Consider the following 20,162-nt stretch of genomic DNA (forward strand, 5'->3'; position numbering starts at 1 on the left):
CTCCCTGCTCTCCCTTCTACAGTATCACTGCAGCCGGGCTGGGGGCACTCTGGTCTGTGCCACCCTCCGAGCCAGACAGACGGCAGGACGGACGGGCGGACAGCTGCCTCTCAGACCACCGCGCATTATGGAGGGTCTGCACGTCCAACCCTTGGAAGAGGACGGGGTGGTTGTGGGGGAGGGAAGTGAAGAAAATGGGGAGCAGGAAGAGGGGGGAATGAAGGCCTCGTCTCCCACGGGTTCCACCACGGACGAGGAAACGGACGAGAACTCTGAACCAGAGCCCCCGCAGGTCAATCGGAGGAAGGTGTCGTTCGCCGATGCATTTGGCCTCAACCTGGTGTCGGTTAAGGAGTTTGACAATGCTGAAGTAACAGAAGTCAGCCAGCCCCCTGAGAACGAGGCGACCCATCCCTTGGAGGAGTTCTACATGTCCTCTCTGTTTGCAGTCCCCTCATCCCCAGAGGAGCTGGACCAGAGTCTCCAAGCGCAGATGGTAGAGCTCGAAAGCATCGATCTCCTTCCGGGAACCACCACGCTGCGTGGCATCATCAGGGTGGTCAACCTCTGCTACGGGAAGTCTGTTTACGCCCGCGTGAGCCTGGATCGCTGGACAAGCTACTTTGACGTGCTGGCGGAGTACGTGCCCGGATCCAGCGATAGGAAAACAGACAGGTTCACCTTTAAGTACACTCTGGTGCCTCCCTTTGAGAGAGAGGGCACCAGAGTGGAGGTCTGTCTGCGTTATGAAACTTCAGTGGGCACTTTTTGGGCGAATAACAAGGGAATGAACTATGTGCTGTTCTGCCATAAGAAAGGAAAAGTAAAGGAGCACGGGCCTCAAGCGCAAGAGGAGAGTGCGTTCTACAAGAGCAAGAGGAGCTGTCTCAAAGCTAACAGGTGAGAGAAACTAATGCAGAGTCTTTTTTTAAACATGCCTCAGCTGAAGGAAGTCACATCACGCTCGTGACAATAGATGCCATTACATAATAATCAACACTCAAAATAAAATGGAGGTTATATGGATCCATCAGTGCTTCATAGAAGTAAAGCTATTGAAAGTTCTTCAACCAGACACAAGAAAAAGGTCCCAACTAACTCTCATTTGCTGTGGTAGGAAAGTGAAGCTGTGCTGCTCCTCTCATTAGGTGGAAGCCGGCCGGGCAATTGTGTGTTTACAGTAAGCTGTTATGTAACTTTTCAGTAATGGATGTTTGGACTGCAGAACACATATTGCCCATTTAAGGTCAGGTGTCTGTTCAGGTTTCCATGACGTCTCACCACGGCTAAGGAGGCCAGATATGCGGACTTTATCCTCTTTGACCCCAATTCACAAATAGCTTTTTTTTCTGCTCTGGGAACAATAATTCCATATTATGCATCTGTGCTTGCTCTGGTCTGACTTGCTGCAGTATAACAGTAATGGAAATGTGATAATACAGCAGACAAACATTAAAAAAAGCATTTAAATTGTCTCAGTTTCAAAGGCTGCTGGTATATATATATGCTGTCTGCATGGAATTAAGAATCACAGCTAACTTAGTGTACATATCTTACTGTATATCATAATCATAGCAGGTACATATACAGTACAGCAGGCGCTGACCTCCTCTTTATTTTACCATTTCGCTAAACTTAGTCATAAAAATAAGATATACTATAGATAAAGAGGAACTGGACAAATTAAACACTGAGCCTTGAGGCATTATATGGAGGTTAGTGGAAAGAGGGTGCCAATGAGGGTGGCTCCTGTAAGAAAAACTGGAATGGTTTGACCATTCCACGCATCACCACTCTTTTTCATATCCACCTAACAGAAAGAAATACAGCAAAACATGAAAAAAAATACACAGAAAAGAGTTTCACTCTAAAATGTGATAACCCCTGTTTGAATATTTGCAACATTGTGTCAAATTGTTGAAACAAATTCTGAATGAAGCCCCTTAAAAAATACATGTAAAAAGTTGAGAAACACTGAAACAATGTGATTTATTAGCTGTAAAACATATCTGTGAGCTTGTGTAATGTTATTCCTACTTCTTTTTGAACCATAGGAGGGGGAGTGCAGAGGAAACGACCTGGGAGACTAGTAACCTATCAACAGCTGCTGCAGGTGTGTATACTTAAAGGGGAACAGCGGACATTTAAAAAAAAAAAAAAAAAATTACTCTGGAGGCTATATAACAGGATGAAAAAAAATATTGCTCATATTGCGCACCGGGAAACCACGAGGTGGCTGCGTCATCAAGGTAAACGCCTGACTTTTGACAACATTTGCACTATAAATAAACATACTGTCACTTCCTGAATTTATTTTATATTAACAATAAACACTTATAAGACAGGGAAACTGTGTCATACCTTTCTGACTTCTTTCGTCTTCCAGTAGTTGAGCAAAGTGCTGTCCAGTAGAATTGAAAGATTCATGACAGGATTTCAGCATATGTTGTGACGGCCGTCACGCTCACGGGACAATTGCGCCTAGCAACAGACACAACAAATTATGTTTTGGTAGCTAGCTATTTAGATAGTAAAATAACGTTATCTATAGCTAATTACAGAAATACAGTACTAGACTTTTATTGAGCATGGATGGGAATAGTCCGAGATGCCTTACTGGTGTTCTGTTCCTCACTGTGGAAACTACAAGCTAGCTGCATAAACTAGAACTACTGGAAGACAAAAGAAGTCAGAAAGGTATGACACAGCTTACTCATCTTATACTATAAGTGTTTATTGTGAATGAAATCACATGAAATCCATTCAGAAAGTGACAGCATGTTTATTTATAGTGCAAATGTTGTAGAAATTCTATTTATATTACCACTGGCAGGGAGTTACTGTTTACCATGATGACGCTGCCATCTCATGGTTTTCCGGTGCGCTCTCACAATGTGTGCGTACATGAGCAGGTTGCAGTATCTTTTCCATCATGTTATGTAATACCATTATTTTTTTTAAAATGTCTATTGTTCCTCTTTAATGTTTCTATGTGTGTGCATGTGTACATGAATTAAGTGTGTGTATAAGCGTGCAAGCAAATTTTTGTCTTTTTCTTTGCAGAAGCAGAGGCCACACATAAAGCAGAGGAGGCTAACAGAAAGAACAGCACATATATACAATCATTACTATACCATGAAGAACACAAAACTTTGGTGAGGTTCATTTATCATCTTTTGGGGGGGAACACAACACACTCCCCTTGAAATCTGTGGAAAAAAAATGTAACACCAACATCACTCAGAAGTAAACACTGCTTGCGACAAAACAACTCACGATCACTGCTAGTCACCGTGTCTCCAGCTGCAAATATAAAGTGAGAAAGTATGTGTGTTCTTTCTGCAAAGACATGATAGCTGAGCTAATAGATGCATGTCATGCTGCACAGTCCTCAGTGGGCCCCAGAAGGATATAGAAAGTCAGCTAACCTGACACTTGAGAGCATGTCTGAAATGTGCAAAACTATTAATAATAAATGCAACCTGCTTGTAAAGGTGCAGGGAAGTTGATGATGTAAACAAAAATAGGCATATGTGCTGATGGTTGCAGCAGCGTTGCAACACATTGCCTCATCAGAGTGATGTTTCATATGAAAGAATACTCAATGAATGGGCCATTGCATTCATTTTTGTCATCAAGCCAGTATGAGGATTTAAAGTATAGCGGATGGCTTTAAAGACTAACACAACTGGTAGCCTCTGGCTATAGTTCAAGTAGTTCAAGCATTAACACTTGGCCTGACCTTTGACCTTTTGGCCTTTTCGACAGGTGGATAGCATAAAAAGCAGGCACAGAGCAGCACGTTTGGCACGCGTGCAGGATTTCCTCTCCCAAAGGAGGCAGCAAGTACCAGAGGCACATGACTCGGCCGATGGCCAGAAAGTTTCTCGGCCTTTGCCAACGCCGTGGGGCGACTCTGCCAACTTTCTCCAGAAACGCCAAAAGAAACAATCCAACGAGAGTCCACAGGTGCTCACCTACCACCAGATTCCTCTGCTCACGCTGGACTGGAACAACGACAAAGCCCATCAGTGGGGGGCGGCTGACACGCATGACGTCTGGACTGGAGGAGCTAAAATGACCTTGTCAAATGCGTCAGAGGAAAATATAGAAGATACACCTCCTGTCAATGATATGTGGGGGACCTTTCGCAACGGTACAGATGATACGACTGATAAAGAAACCTCCGTGTGCGATGTATGGCAGGCATTTCTTAATGGGCCGAGCTGTACGGACCATTCTGGTGTTCCTGAGTCGGAATGGCTGCAGACGGCAGCGTCAGTGTCTCCCTCGAATGATAAAGAGCCCAATGCCCAATATGCGGCGAGCAGTCAAGAGCGTGAATTTCAGGTGGGCGCGGATACACCCACCACCTCGCATGCACGCACCTCAGCTTTATGTCAGCTGCTGTCAGATACTTGCGAAATATCATTGGATAATGTTGCCTTGAACACTGAAGACCACCAGCCGGCGGAGGCATGTGTCAGCAGCCCACGAGATGACAACACAGCGACACGAGATGCATCCCAAAGGTCACAGACAAACTCCGTAACAGACACTCGGCAGGAATTTTGCCTCGAGGGGGCAACGCCTGTGTCCGAGGGCTCTGCTGACAGCTCAACTGAGTGCCACAAGCATGCGATCAGGGAGCGAGAAAGAGAAGGAATAATGGGAAGAGCAGAAGGGATAGGAAAGGATGAGCCCTTCACACCACACGCAGCTGACTTAGTAACAAGCTCAGGGGAGTCAGAGACAACAGACATGACAGCAATGCCAGAGTCTCAGAATGCCAGCGCCGTCGATAGGATCTCACAGGGAGCAAGGCTGCATGAGGGTCTTTCTTCCAGCAGGGATGGCGAGGTTACAGGTAGCGCACACAATGTGATGGATGACACGCTGGCATTTAGGCGGACAATCAGAGAGGGGACAAAGGATGTGGAGAGGTTTGTCTTTTCCACATCCAGACAAGGAGTGGAGGGAGGGATCACGAATAACTGTACGGGAAATAAAGTACCTACAGATGAGGAGATATTTAGGCCACAGAAAACAGGAGAGTGTGAAATCTCCCAGAGGTATGCAGATGAAAAGCAGCATGAGGAATTCAGGCTGAACCAAAACAGTGAAAATCCATTACAGGAGAACGAGAGCGATGAAAATGAAATAAGACTCGCGCAGACAAACGCAGATGAATCCAATCCGAGCCAAACGTCTGAGGAGAATTTCAAGCAAAGCCAAATAATGGCATTCAAATTGGAGGAATCAGAGAGCGAAGATGCTGCGTCAAATAACAAATCCTCGGAAGAGGGGGAACCTTCCTATTGTACGACAAGCGACGAAACAAAGAGACTAATTGGTGCAGAAGTGGGAATTATTCAGGTATTAAATGAGGAACATAGTGACAAACTTAATTCATCATGGCAGAGGGGAAAACCGTCAATAATTTCGGAAGTACATAATAAACAGTCAAGGCCAATCAAAGCAGGGGAAGAGGTGTGCATTCAGAAAGAGGAGGATTCAAATGAAACAGGTGAACATGTATTAGTCTCAAATCAGACTGAGGAAGGAAACGGTTTGAGTTGTGACAGAATAATTGAGGAGCAAGAGGAAATAATAAAGTCAGCACCAGAGACAAGACACACAGTTGAATCCAGGGAAATGAAAAAGGTCTTCCAAGGTGATCACGATACATTCAGACCTTTTACAACAGATAAATGCAACCCAAACGCCGTGGAGGTGGTAGAAATGAGATGGACTCATTCAAAGGACGATATGAAGGGTCAGAGAGAGGATGTAGGCCGTGAAATAAGCCCAGAAGAAGTTAAGGACGTTGCAAAGCAAGACACTTCAACAGAACTTCAACACCAACCTGAGACATTAGAAAGAACAGAGGAAGATATGAGTCAGAGAGACAAAGATGAGAGGGTGAGTATTGGAAAGCTGGAAATAGAAGAGCTGGGGGAGTTGATGGGTAATGTGGAGAACTCTCGGGGGGAGAGCGAGAACGCACCGGCTGAATTGAAAGAACGAGAGTTGTCAGCAGAAGTTGAGAGCTCTCCACGTGTTGAATATAAAAAATTGTCAGAGGGAACAAAAGACCCCATTACGGCGGAAAATAACGTAGCACTTGAAGTGATAGAGTCGGGATCGGAGGAGGTGTTCATAGAAAGATTTGGAGATGATTTGGTAAGGGGGGTTTGGGAAGAGGTGTTCGGCCAGAGTAAAACAGATATTGTTGATGGGATGGAGATCGAGCTGGCAGATATACCTGATATTAAACAAGATTGTCTTTTTGAGACAGACTTCAATGATGCTTTTGATTCAGGTGTATTTTCCTTGACAGAACTACCAACAGATCCAAATTTAAGTCTCTGTCAAGGCCTGGAACAAACCGTATCCACTAAGAGCGATGAATACTCCCCGAAAGAGACAAGTCAGTCGCTCGCCACAGCAGAACCAATTCTCTCAGAATCACAGACAGATTTGAATTCAAGTGCTCATCTCAGTCGAGATCTTGCCCCCGTTTCATCCGCTCAGAGTAGACAGTCATTGACTGAGTCGGCCCAAAGCTCTCCGAAGGATCGGGAAAACTACACTCAAACACGAGAAAGATCAGTCACCCGTCAGGAGACAAGTAGACACAGAGAAGACTGTGTAGTCGCCCGCAGGGAGAGTTTTAATCGATCGGCTCACAAACATCCGAGTTCCTCCTCTGACAAATTAAAAGAGTCCGATAGCGTTGTGTGGTTGATGTTGGACATCCTCAGTAACATCACCAGACTGCTAATCTGTGTTCTCTTAGTCGCAGGATTCTTTTTCATCGTTTCCCTGTATGATTTCCCGGCATTATTTGCGCTCTACATATTTTCATTGTGTTGGTGGTTTTACAAATGGAAGAGACATCGAGTGACGACAAACAAGGAGATGGAGGGAGAGTCTAAGAGTTATTAAGAGAGGACGGGTGTTAAAAACTGCTGTGTGTAGCATTTACTGTAATGTCTTCAATATCTTCATACTGTTTATTCAGACTGTGAAGATGATTGGAAGCTACAAAAATAGGTGCAATAAAACAAAATGCTACACACAGCACTCGTAGCTTGTGTGTTTGGTTGTGTGTTTTTATATTTGGTTGTTTCTAACTTTCACTGAGTTTGGTGCAGTGGTTCCCAACCTTTTTTTTGTCTTGTGACCCCTTAAAGCAATGCCTAAGTGTGGCCCCTTGTCACTCGTACGTCTACCAAAGAGTGACTTTTGTGGTTTATATGTTTCATTTAAATAATTAGAGGAAAGTATGAAAAAATAAACATACTTTTGATGCAGTAGAAATGTGTTTTTTTTCACTTCATTTCTCTCCTGTTATGTCTCATGGCCTTTAAATTTTTTCTTGCGACCCCTTGTGGTGGTCCCAAACCCCAGATTGGGAACCACTGAATTAGTGAATCAGGGAAGGTTTGTTTTTTTGTTAATCAAATCAACAAGCAACTTTGCATTCAAATTTAAATAAAAGTACTAGTTTTTTGTTTTCTTTGATTTAATCCACTTGTTGTTGAATGTGTTTTAGTGTAAACAATTATATGTATGATGTGTGTATATTTGCAGTGTTTTCTGGGCCCAATATCACTTTACAATGCACCAAATGGAACAAAGTGAGTATGTGTTTGATCCTTATAAATAAAGGATGTCTTGAATAGTGGGGCATTGGAGATTTGAAATGTTTATCTTTCTTGGATTTTCTTCAATAAAAGAAAAAGAACTTGAAACTTTTCGGGGGTCTTTTACAACGTAAGGTTTTTGTTGAATATGTTGACTGATTTTGTATTTTTTTTAATTCTATATTTTATAATTTTATAAATTTTGGCCAAACTCGTGACAAATGACACCAGAAGGGATTGTTTGGAAACAATTTATTTCATGATACTTGACGAGAAATAACTGGCTTCAAATCAAGATGCTTATTTATAGATGCAAAAAATTATCCTAGATCTATTTGTACCAAATATTTACCATATTAACCCATGTTTTATCTGCTATCCCTTTGGTTTTATGATTATACAGGAACTTTTTTAGTCCTTTTGTATGACGCTACTGTTTTTTAGGGTCTTATTTCAGATATTGTCTGATTCCATTTGTTAAATATTATAATTATACTGTATTGGCATGCATTTATACAGTATATTATGCATTTTCTTCTTGCTTTTGATATCTTATACTTTTTTTCATTGACTCCTTTTTAAAGCACTTAGTGGAAAAATACCAGAAAAGGTCATTATTACCCAACTAACCTTCTCTATATGTCTATTAATGACTTGTTCTGTATCTAACCCTATGCATCAATTACAATAATGCTTGTTGTCTGCAAAACAAAATAACTCCTTCCTGTTTAGTCATTGTGAATGTTACTGGATATTTGGAGCTTCATTGCTTTACAACAAGGGGGAGTTGAGACAAGGTATACAACACTGTTTTAAGACTTCATACCTCAAATGAATGCTCTGTTCAGTACAGTCGCCTTTAGTGTGATTAGTGTTAATCCTTGTTGGAAATTGTTCCCAAACTGTGTATTAACAGTCACATAGTCTTTCAGTATTACTCATAAGATAAGTCACTGACATCTTCACAGACCGGAGGAACAGTCAGCAGTTCTTTGTTCTTGGATTTGGAGATTACTATAAAGGTAATTTAGTCATTTCGAGGGAACTTAAAGCATTAAGAAAAAGGTCAGAAATATGAGGATCTTTGAAGGATATGATCTTCAGAAGTTTCAGCAGAATTACATGTTGATTATCAGACAAATCAACTCTTTGAACCTTAGTCTTTAAAGTGAAAACCATCTTTGCCTCCGTCTCTAAGGAGTCATTTATCGGTTCCATTTTAGTGCCCGCTGACAGGAGCTGGAGTTAAGTGAAATTCACATAGCAAATAGTCCATTTCATCCCTGCTCATGTTGCTCATGTGACTTACTAAAAGCACTATATTACAAGGTTAATAATACAATAGGATAAAACGGAGGCTTTTGACATTGTGATGTCCAATTTCGTTGCTCTTACCAGATGCTTTTTCCAAATGGAAACATGCCATTTGGGAAACCGTTTATACTGTCGGTACCGTTTTGACATGGCATGTTGTCCATCCGGTAACCACCACCACACCAACAAGTGTGCACAAGAAGAAGTGTATTATATACACACTATATTCAGGGATTTTTGTGATATAATGGAAAATAATTCAAATGTATTATATGTTTTAAGGGACACATGGCCTTTCAATTATGATAACTGATGTTAACCTTGATGATAATTCAGATTTGTCAGTAGCCTTCACGCACACTGTGGTATTTATAGTTCCGCCTTTTCATAGTGAAGTCAGTAATTGAAGTTAATCATATTTCACTGCCTGAGTTAGAGTAATGGAAAAACGTACATAATTTCTTTCGTCGGTAACAAAAGAGATTTTGAAATCCCTACATCTGCAATAATGTGGAGTGGGTGGAAATAGTTCTGCATGTATCCATATGTGTTTTGATAATGTGTCTGTCAGTTGTGTGTACTTACATATGCCTCCATCTCCACGTTCTGATGAGAAAAACAGTCCAGCAAACATCTGGCGGATGGCAATATGCCAAATGGTGGCCATGTCCAACCCTAAAGAAGCATAAAAATACACAAAACATGATTGAAATATGAATATGTTTTTTTGGATTTTACAATATAATGCACTTCACGACTAATAATGACAATATAAATTGTCAACTCTCATTGTGGTACTATATCTATTACACAAATGCTTCAGTGCTGACGAGGCCGTTATCTGCTTATCCACCACAAGCAGAGAAGTCTCCCTGTGTGTCACGCCGTGTGCGATAAAGTGGCGCTTTGAGTGACACTGCGGTTCAGTAGAAGTCACTTGATCCCGTCTGGGGTATGTTGACCTTTTGTAAACTGGCTACGATCTCATGCTGGCTACTTTAGCAAACTGGCCAAAAGCCAATGTTGGCACAGCGGAAGGGCTACTCTTCACAGGGCGCTGCTATGAGGATGCAGTACGAACCTGGCACGGCCACTGTCGTGTGTGCAGACAAAAAGTAGCCGTGACAGGAAGAAAAGTGAGAAAACAAGGACAGAATCTCGATGAGCCGAGGCTACCCTGAGGTGCAAGGCTACTCGTTGTATTATTTACTAAATCGCATGCCAACATGTATGAACAGAAGGATTATGAATTAATCAGCGCTGCACTAGGTAGAGGGATCGGGTTGCATGTTTACAAATCCAGATGGTAAGTTAGTTAGGAGACTTTAATATCCACAAATTATGAAGTCATGATAAATTGCTATCTAATCCATCTGCCTTTTTACCTGTTTAAAAATATAAAAAATATTAACCTGAAAAAGGTCTTCTTTAAATGCCTGGCCCTTACTTCAGTGAAAGTTTTTCTTTCACTTTAAGAAATTTGAACTGTTTCACCTCATGGACAGTTTTTCAGACACATTTTAAGAAAAAATTGGTGCTAAAACTCATGATTTGAATTTTAATTGATATTTTCTTAGCAGAATAAAAGAGCCTGGGATATAGCGTCTACCCTGGTTCATATGAGGTCGCCGAAAGTCCCCGAGGGTGCAGAGCAAGACACGTTGATTGAATCTCTGGATCACACCCCGAACCTTGTGATACATGTCTTGACTAAAATGAGAGCCTATCATCATACGTTGGCGCTCACATTACCGTGTGTATACAGGATTGTGTTTGTGCTGGTATGCGTCTCTGTATACGTGCGTATGCGAGGCGGACTATAATAAGGATCGCAGGCCGCTATCATGTGAGAGATATTCTCAGGAGTGCATTCCTGTATTAGCATTCAACACAAGCTTCCTGTGGTCCGACATCAGTCATCAAAGCTTTTGGAGATTAAAGTGTTTACTGTTTCTTCCTACAGTTGTCTGGTGATAATTTGGGATTTAATTATATAACAAACGGGGAAGAAAGAGTACAGAGAATAGAGAATACCACTACTACTAAGGCTACCCATGATAAAAAAGAAAATACATCTTGACATGATACTGTTACACACTTCGGATATAAGTGTACATGAACAGCTTACAGTGGAAAAAAAATACCCTTTTTTCTAAAAAACTAGCTGCAACGCTACATTTCTTCCAGCAGATGTCACTGCAGCTCCACTTTTCAAAGATGTCTAAACCAAAAAATCATAGCTGATGCTTTTGGTTGATACTAAAATAATACAGCAATCGTGTGATCACCTCAAGCAAACATTTGACACCATCTGCATAATCCTAAACTTTAAAATGTAATTTTTTGCACGATAAGTAGTCCGACAGAGAAAAAAAAAAAAACGACAAACACATGACAATCTATTTTTTATCCCTGTGTGCAAAAATCACTGTGCAGTGAAGTGTGTACTGGCGGGGACGAGAGGGTGCATGAGGACACGTTATGTGAGTGGATGAGAGCGCAAAATGAGGCAGGGCCGTGTTGTGCGGCCTGAGGGGAACAGAGGCACTCTGCTGACAGATTGGAGACCAGACAGACTGCATCGTCCACACTCTCTCCAGTCTGGGGAACCACTTTTTATTCATCCATCCCTCCATTCCGCCTTCGCAGCCTCCATGTCGTCTCTGCTCCCTCAACCTTCCACCTTGCCATCTTCATCTCCTCTAACCTCCTCCCCCCCTCCTTGCCATCTCGGCCTCTCTCTCTCTCACCAAATCTACACGCCTTGCCCTTACCCCCTCGCCTCCTTCTCTGACTCCCCCTTAGCAACTCGACATTCCCAGATGTCCGCTGGCTCTTGCATCACTGAGACAGCCAGGCTTTCTGCTGTTGTCACTTGGCATTTGAAAGCTGTGCGTGCGTGGGACACCGTCACCTCCCATTCAACACTAATTGCAGTATACTGACTACTGGAGGATTCATCTGAGAGTAAAGCAGCGGAGTGGTACCATAAGGCTTAACATTTTTTATGTGTTTGTTATCAGATTAAAGATAGTAACTGATTGATGGAGGGCAAATATCAATCAAACGGTTTATTTAAAAATGCAATAAATGTGCTACTGTTGAAATAAGTTTCCTCTTTATTGACAGTTTAATGCCAAAACAGCTATAAGTTTCCTCTTTAAAGGGACTCAATGTAAGAAATCAGAAATTGCTTGTTAACAGTGACACCTGTGGCCGTTAAGTCAACGACAGTCAGTGTCCTGTTGCTCACACTTCACACTAAAAATGAACGAGCATCGGTCAAAACAGTGAGGCGACACACACGAGACTGAACATGATTGACAGCTAAAATCACAATATACGTCACCTGCTTGGCGGTAATGTTAGCTCACCAAACGAAGGTCCCTCCATGGATCGAAGGCCCGGCCGATTTTGATCCTATAGTGTTAACTTTTCCTGCTTCAGCCTCCCGACCGTGATTGGAAGGCACAGGGGAGACACCGTAGTTTTGGTCGGAATCGATAACGTGACTCGCTCCTGAGCCCCGTCACTTCACTCAGCAGCTGGGGAAACAAAACACGGGAAACCATCAAAAAAGAACATTTGGGGTGGTGATCGACTAAAATTATTACTGCAGAGAGAAACTTTTTACATCCACCAAATGAAGGCCACAACATATCCAGGACTAAACGAAGAAATTGATTTTAGTCCGTTTTTGTAGTGGCTCTTATGCATGTGGTCTGGTATTGTTGAGATAAATGGTTATATATTATTACTTATTTACTTTTTTTCTGTCTTGTTATCTGTATATTTATGTTTTCTTATTTTATTTTCATTATTTTCTCTGCTTTCTTGACATCCTGTAGAGCCATCTAGTGACCACATTTTGCATTCGTCACCTGAGAGTTTATTGGCCTCTTGCTCAGGTGTTTGCAATCATCAATTGTCTGTGTACTCACAAAAGGGAAAGCTGTGTGCTGAGGGTTACACCCTGAAGAGGGCTGTTTGTGCCGCTACGCGTGGGTTGTTACCCACTCTTACATGTACCAGCATTGTTTTCAGCATTTCATCATGAAATAGCCAATTGAATAAAGGCTTTTTATATTTTTATTGCCAGAAGAGTGCCCTCCCCCCTTTTTTTGAACGGGAAACCTCTGTTGGTTTTGAGGAGCTGCTGCATTTATTTCTGCACAAACTGTAACTTCCACTGAACATATTCTCAAAGCTAAACTAACTCTCTTCTGCTCCGCTGCTCGCTCGTGTTGCCGCCGCTCGCTCTCACTTGCACACACACTTCCACAACACTAGTTTTCCCCCCCGAGGTTAACGAGATATAAAGTTTTTTGTGCTTCCGCGGAGTTTGTGTTGGAGTCTGAGACTGGTCGTTTGTTTGCGTTAACGGACTTCATTTCCAACCAACAGTTAGCTATCGTTAGCTATAGGTGTAGCTGTGCTGAACAGAGTAGGCACACACACAAGCGCGCATGACGTCATATCCGCTTGGACACCGACCCGAGTCCTTCACGTAGAAAGCTAAAAGTCTACAGGCTGATAGAGAAAAAACAGAAAGTGCTGGAAGGTCTCATTTTTTAGGTTAGGTTACAACCCGTTCCCTCATTGGCAATAAAAAAGTGATTTATATGTGTAAAAAAGTTACATACAGTCCCTTTAAACAAAAGCCGTTTGTCACTTTTATTAAAATATGAACATCTTTTTGCATTTTAAACACATATTCCACTTTTAGAGAACGCGCTCCGCAATATATCTTGTGCTTTTATGGCGCTCATTAGAAGTGCTCCTACTTGCTTTGCAGCATTACCATGAGATGACAGAGCTGTTTGTCATCTTTAGTGCTGTCGGCTGGGTTTGTTTCATCACAACGAGGAGGAGGTGTGAGAAAAGAATGAGGAGGAACATGAGCAGGAGAGGAGGAGGAGGAGGAGGAGGAGGAGGAGGGGCAGATATTGCACTCATGAGGAATGCTGTATAACTGTATACATGAGTTTTAGTCACATTTAGTCACATTTTGGCACCAAACAGGGAATGGTGAGAAGAAAGGTGAGAACTTGAAGAGCGTATGGGTGAAAACCTTTTTGGTACCAAATGAATCAAGAAGAAAGGGAATAGTATAGTATTAAACCTTAAACCTTTTTTGGCCAAAACACTCCTATTTTACTTAAAAATAAATAAATAACAAGTTGTAGGTGAAGAGTGGCTTGTAAAGATGGACATTTTTTTGCAGTGCAGAGTGAATCACAATGAGCTGTGTTTTTCTCTGCCGTCCTGCAACTCAGCCAACTAATACAAGGAGACATGCCATTCCTGAGAAAAAATTCCCTTCAGCCGCCCTCTCTGAACCTTGTAGAAAGAAGCACGGTGCCAGGCAGTGCTTTGTTCTCCGCAAGCAAGCAAACATTACGGCCACTAGCCGTTGTTCATTCATATTTTCAAGGCCAAAAACCCACTTATATCTGAAAAGCCAACAAGATGGACACACGTAGCCAGCAGCCCAAACATCCATCCTATGCATTCCAGTATATACAGATTATTCAGGTACTTCAGGTATACATCACTCATTGCTTCCCTCTTTATTCTTGCCTGCATTAATAACTTACGGCATTTTATTTCATTTTGACATGACTGACAGCCACATTCAAAAAGACAACCCACTGTAGCGTGCTGTTAATATCAGTGGTGTAATGTAACAAAGTAATAATACTTTGTTACAGTACTTAAGTGTTTTTTGGGAGTATGTGTACTTCACTTGAGTTTTTATACTTCTACATCTTCGTTACACATTACTATTGCAAACAAGCAGGTTTTGGCGAATCAGTGGTCCTAGCTTGCAAGTTAGTTATCATTCAAGTGATGGGCGAGTGGTTAAGTTTCGATTTCCGCTCAAGTCCAGGCAGGCTGCATGTCAGATTATGCTACTTGAGACTACGAGGGAAGGAAAAACTGGATTTTACTCATGAAACCCTTTAAGTTGTGGAGACCTCGTTTTTCTGTGTAATGTAGCATCCATTTTTAAGCTGGTGTACATGCGTACAAGTGGCAGTAGGCAGTATATTTTTGGCACCATTGGGCAAAAATTCCATAATAACCTTTCAGCATATTGTAATTCAAGTATTCTGAGAGAAAACTAGACTTCTGCAGCCCGTCATGGCTCTGTTTTCAGGCTTTAAAAAAATCTATCACAGGTCATTTCATTGAGAGAGCGTTCCTATTGGCTGTGCTCCGGTCATCTGACCAGAACTTGGCGTTCCTTCAACAGATTTTACAATGACGGCCGGGTCACAAACTTTCTCATTTTACAGCTAAACAGTGCACTACAAGATGATGACGGCAGCTGGACAGCAGACCTCAGATCAGCTCTTCCTGCTTGTTTTCCTCCGGTCTGTGAAATCTTGCAGATGCCGTTAGGAGCATCGGAGGACACAGAGGCACATGATTTTTTTCAGTTTACCTGTTTCATGTACTACTGTCACGATATAGCGACCGTTTTATAAAAATAACATTTTAAAAATCACATTTGCTTCAATCTCGCCTACTTCAGCTTTAAGAGGAATAAGAAGGGCATGGTCACATATGCGCAAATGCAAGCGAGTGACCATCGTCTCCTGACGTTTTTTCGCACTTTCGCTCGCGTAGAATTGAGGTGAATGGTGGGGGAATATTAATTTTGCGCATGCGTGACCGCCCGATAAACTTCATAAACTCTCAAAATTCTGACTAGCTTGATTCTTTATTAACAGCATTTACTTGTATTTTTACTTTCAAAACTTAAGTACATTTAATATCAGAAAATTACTTTTGATCCTTAAGTACAGTAAATATCTAACACTTTAAGACTTTTAATCAAGTAATATTGTAATAGGTGACTTGAACATCTACTAAAGTCATTTTCTGGTTAAAAATCTGTACTTTTACTCAAGTGTGGCTTTCAGGTACTTCATCATTCATCCTACTCCCACTCACTACTGGTTATTATTGTGCATGTTTAGGATGGCAATGTAGGCAGTCTGTATATAAACCCTATAGTGTTGTTTACAGTAATGATGCCCTATCTGTTTTAACTAGGAATCTCTCTATTTAGCTCTATATTATTGACAGTTTAATGCCAAAACAGCTGAATGGGTTCAAGGGCTAAGAAGTAGAAGACCTTAGTGAAGTCTTCATGTTGCCATTTTCAGTCTCTTCCTAGTTACTGAGCAAAGCAGTAACCACAACAATATCTTTTTCACAGCAGGAAAAGCACAGGTGTTACTAATTAACAATGTTCTGTCCCCATAAGCCACCACAGTGTGACATATTGAGCCAGTGTACAGAATAGTAAGAAACCTGAAGTCAAAGCAGCTAAGTGGAATTCGGCCACCATTCATTTGATCATTAACACCTGTTGCTTTTCCTGCTGTGATGTGCACAATGTCTTCCATGAAAAAGACATATTGCTACCTAAAACAATTTCCTGAAAACACAGCATTGCCCGCCCTGTTTACCTCAAGTTTATAATTGATATTTTCTGACAATGAGGCAAGAGTTTTAGCATGTTATCAGAAAGAATCATATCTGTATTTTACCATCTCAATAAGTAGTGTAAGAGTGTAGAAGGCAAGGCTGGCAAACTCGCTATGAGCCTATGGAGGTGGGCTGCAAAGCATTTGGGCACTGGGCAATGGGCATCACCGGGGGAGGCCATAGAGAAAGGCCATCAGATCCATTACTGAAGCTGCAGAGAAAGCCACTAGACTGACTAGACATCATCTTTTCTGTGTTATCATGTTTGGTTCAGGAGATATGATGCAAAATACATAATTTGGTTATGGTGGAAAGTATAATGGCCGCCATGGCCACCACGAGGCGTTTTTGCGATGCCTGAAAATGTTCAGGGCTCCAATATGTTCAAGTGTACCAAATTTCATGCCTTTATAAAAAAGTGAACATCATTTCCACATATCACCTGGAATATAACCCATTGGTACCGAGTAGGGGCCTCATCAGTTGGAACATGTTTATATTGACAATGAGATAAGAGTGGGAAAACATGAAATAATAGATAGAGAATTCATTTCTTGGGAAAGTCTTTTGAGTTTTTGTATTATTTTGTGTTTCTGCTGCTTAGAAAGCCATTTACAAACTGCCCCAATAACAGAATCCAATGCAAAGTTCTGACATCCGATCAGATACAAACTGCACAAAGTTACGTTTATTCTCATAAGAAATGTTGTTATTGTTGTTGTTATTCATGTAATATATCAATTTAAAGCTCTTTTTGTACTCTTTATGTTGGAACTACCCATAGGCACATCAGATCAATATGGAGTTAGTTATAAGGGCATTTGGAATGGCATTCAGAATTTGCCTGATTGCAGCATTAGAGGTCAAAGGTCAAATCCTCTTGACCTCAGTGTCATGACAATGTGACCGATGGATAGATTATAGTCTAAGCTTTACAACGATATATAACTTCATGATGTTGTGTGTTGGTTTCCCTCTTTTATACTGGATCTATGTGTAAAATGAAGAAAAAAGATGGAACAATTTGAATGATGGAGGGATGACAAAAGGAGTGATAGCACATAGAAAGCTACCATTTCTGCAATGGTATCATGCATTTTCAAACACTAGGGACATAGACCTTTAAAAAATATCACTATGAGCCTTGGTTTGTCTCTTGAAGCCTTTTCTCTTGTAAAAGTTGAAGATATAGTTTGAAAGTATATCCAATAAAATGTGTAACTTACCTTTAAATGGTGCTGCTGTCCTCATAATAGAAAAACATATAACCTAACCTGGTAGATAACTGCAGGTTAAACTAAACTCACATCACCCTTCAGGGTTAGCTAACTCTAGTGTACACACTGTAGACAGACACACATGGCAGTAACTCAGGAGCCTAGCTGAGGCTAAAAACAACCCACAATGCAACACTGTCTTCAAGTGACAGGCTCACTCTGTAATACAAAAAATATCAATCATGTTGCATTACATCTACCAAAGAAAAAAATGCTTTTCTCTTAATTCTATTTCTAATTAATTCTTTTAAATCACTTCTTGAACCCATTTTATACACTTGCTTTTATGTGTCTTTTTATCGTTTTATTGCTTTTTTCTATTTATTACTATTTATTTAATTGATATGTTTTTTGTTGTTTTTTATTATTTGTATTTATTGTACTGTTTCTACAGACCCCAAGCTGAAACATTATAAATGACTCCCAAGTTTGTTGCCGTGTTTTACAGCTGGCAGAAGTAAAATATACCAAGCTGTTTCCATAGCGATGCATTTCCAATATAAAAAGGCCTGTCGTAACCATGCATTTTGACTGATGACTTAACGCTAATGTAGTGTCTGGTGAACTGGGATGGAAGCTTACTCCAATAAACAAAAACTTGAGAACACATATATCTCTTTTAAAAGGTTCACTGCACTCAGTTATAGCTCATAAAATATTAAAAATTTAAATCTGTGTGTCCCTTTTTTAACTGACCCAACTGAAAAAGCTAACCCAAGTCCCTATAGCTATTGATAGTAAGAGCTACTACATCTCAGGCTAGTAACCGTCTATTTAGCTGCGGCTTATGGGCTTGCTGTTCCACGTTTTCCAGCCCCAATAGGACCAAAATCTTGAGTGAAAATTGAAAAGCAACTGTGCAAATTGGTAAACTGAAAGACCTGAATCTTACCAGAGCCCTGCAACTTGAATGCAAAACCAGCCCCCGTGGCGGCCTCGTCATCCCGAGAGAGCCTCCTGCTGTCGTATAGAACAATGGACCAAATGGAAAAGTGACCTTGTTTGTCTCTGAGCAACAAAATTACCTCACTAAAAGCTGTAAAGTAAATGCGCACAAAGCTTAAATAACATTTAGTGTCAGAAAGTGCTATTCCGGAGTGCATCCAGATAAGTCAAGGACAGAAAGGCATCTTTATGCTGACACGTATATAGGTAAAGGTAGCAAAGGGTTAAGAAAAGCTTTAGCGATGACCAGGCAGGCCCTGAGTGTTTGACAGTCGGAAGACAAGCAGTCGGCCTCTCTGAAAGCCCTCAGTAAATCTGTCTGCATGCCATTTAGAGCGTTGGCCTGACCTAAATGTCAGAGCAACATTTGACAGAACCATATAACTCACTTTCACTCTCCCTCTCTCCCTCTCTGGATCCTTTCTCATTCCCTCTGTGATGTTGGTCTTACAAAAGGGTTAAATCACTCAGACACAGCTCACGGTGTCTGTTCATTTCGATGACCCTCAGGCTCCCGTAAGACTAGTAAAAATGGGAATTGCATGGCGAAGGGCCTGCAAAGCTATTGACATTCTCTTGTATGTTGCTGAAAAGCCTAAAGATACACATTTCTGTTGAGGAGCCTATTAAAAAAACACTAACAACTTTCATTTTGTTTCATATTTTACTGTAGAAAAAGGAGATTTTTCTTCCCTAGCGTTTGTTGTATAATACCCTTGTCCTCTGTATGACTAGTCAAAGAGACATAAAGCAACATTATCCACTGATTTCTTTGTTGCCTGCTCTTTACAGCAGAATGGGATTTTGAGGCTAAGAGTTTTGGACAGAAGGGACAGATTTCAGGGTGATTCATTCAGTGAGTCTGGAGCCAAGGTAAACTGTGTCATGTTTCGTGCCTGCGTATAACCGTATGCGTGTGTGTGTGTGTGTGTGTGTCTGTGCATCCTCGTGTGTGTGTGTGCGAAGCCTCATTTACCCATATTAACGTTGCATGTGTGGGAGTCAGTGTGGGGGTATGGGTGTGTGAATTGCTGCAGAATGTGTGTGTGTGTTTTTTTTCTATGTGTACTGCATTATATGGCCGTGTGTGGGCAGTTAGGATTACACAAAGAACGCACCATATTGAGAACCAACATATTGTTGGCTCACACGGATGGGTTTCATCACGGAGCAGCCTTCTCTCTCTCTCTCTCTCTCGCTCTCTCTTTTTGAGGAAAAGGTCACACATTGAGCATAATCTGTCTTTCCCTTTTGACTCGCCTTCAATCTTTTTCCTCATTTTAACTTGTGTTTTTTTCCCCCCCGTCTGTTGCTACCTAATTTTACCCTTGCAGCAATCATCCCGGGCTATTTTTTGCAAGGATTGAATCACAACATGGTGTTGACGTAACGAATCAAAATACATTTCATCTGGCTCAGATATTGCACTCTTTTTTTTTCAGGGTAAGGCATTACACAGTAGTAAATTCTGAATTTG

The 20,162-nt window shown here is 41.3% G+C and overlaps 1 protein-coding gene and 1 long non-coding RNA gene across 3 annotated transcripts; one reads left to right on the top strand and one right to left on the bottom strand.

The window, feature by feature from the left end:
* Positions 1 to 7,687, top strand: ppp1r3aa (protein phosphatase 1, regulatory subunit 3Aa). Its single transcript, XM_074625799.1, has 4 exons — positions 1 to 900; positions 2,055 to 2,113; positions 3,064 to 3,155; positions 3,769 to 7,687. Exons 1-4 carry the CDS (start codon positions 128 to 130, stop codon positions 6,946 to 6,948), a joined length of 4,104 nt encoding a protein of 1,367 aa, XP_074481900.1. The 5' UTR covers positions 1 to 127; the 3' UTR covers positions 6,949 to 7,687.
* LOC141762020 (uncharacterized) lies at positions 2,219 to 17,836 on the bottom strand. Of its 2 annotated transcripts, XR_012592696.1 has the most exons (4): positions 17,690 to 17,836; positions 12,313 to 12,508; positions 9,549 to 9,638; positions 2,219 to 3,209 (listed from the first exon to the last, which is right to left on the bottom strand). It is a non-coding gene; the product is annotated as an uncharacterized LOC141762020 (long non-coding RNA). The 2 variants fall into 2 exon arrangements; XR_012592695.1 differs by lacking the exon at positions 2,219 to 3,209 and having other exon boundaries at positions 9,218 to 9,638.
* Between the last annotated feature and the right edge of the window lie 2,326 nt (positions 17,837 to 20,162).

Source organism: Sebastes fasciatus, chromosome 23, assembly GCF_043250625.1.
Source record: "Sebastes fasciatus isolate fSebFas1 chromosome 23, fSebFas1.pri, whole genome shotgun sequence".
Taxonomy (NCBI): Eukaryota; Metazoa; Chordata; class Actinopteri; order Perciformes; family Sebastidae; genus Sebastes; species Sebastes fasciatus.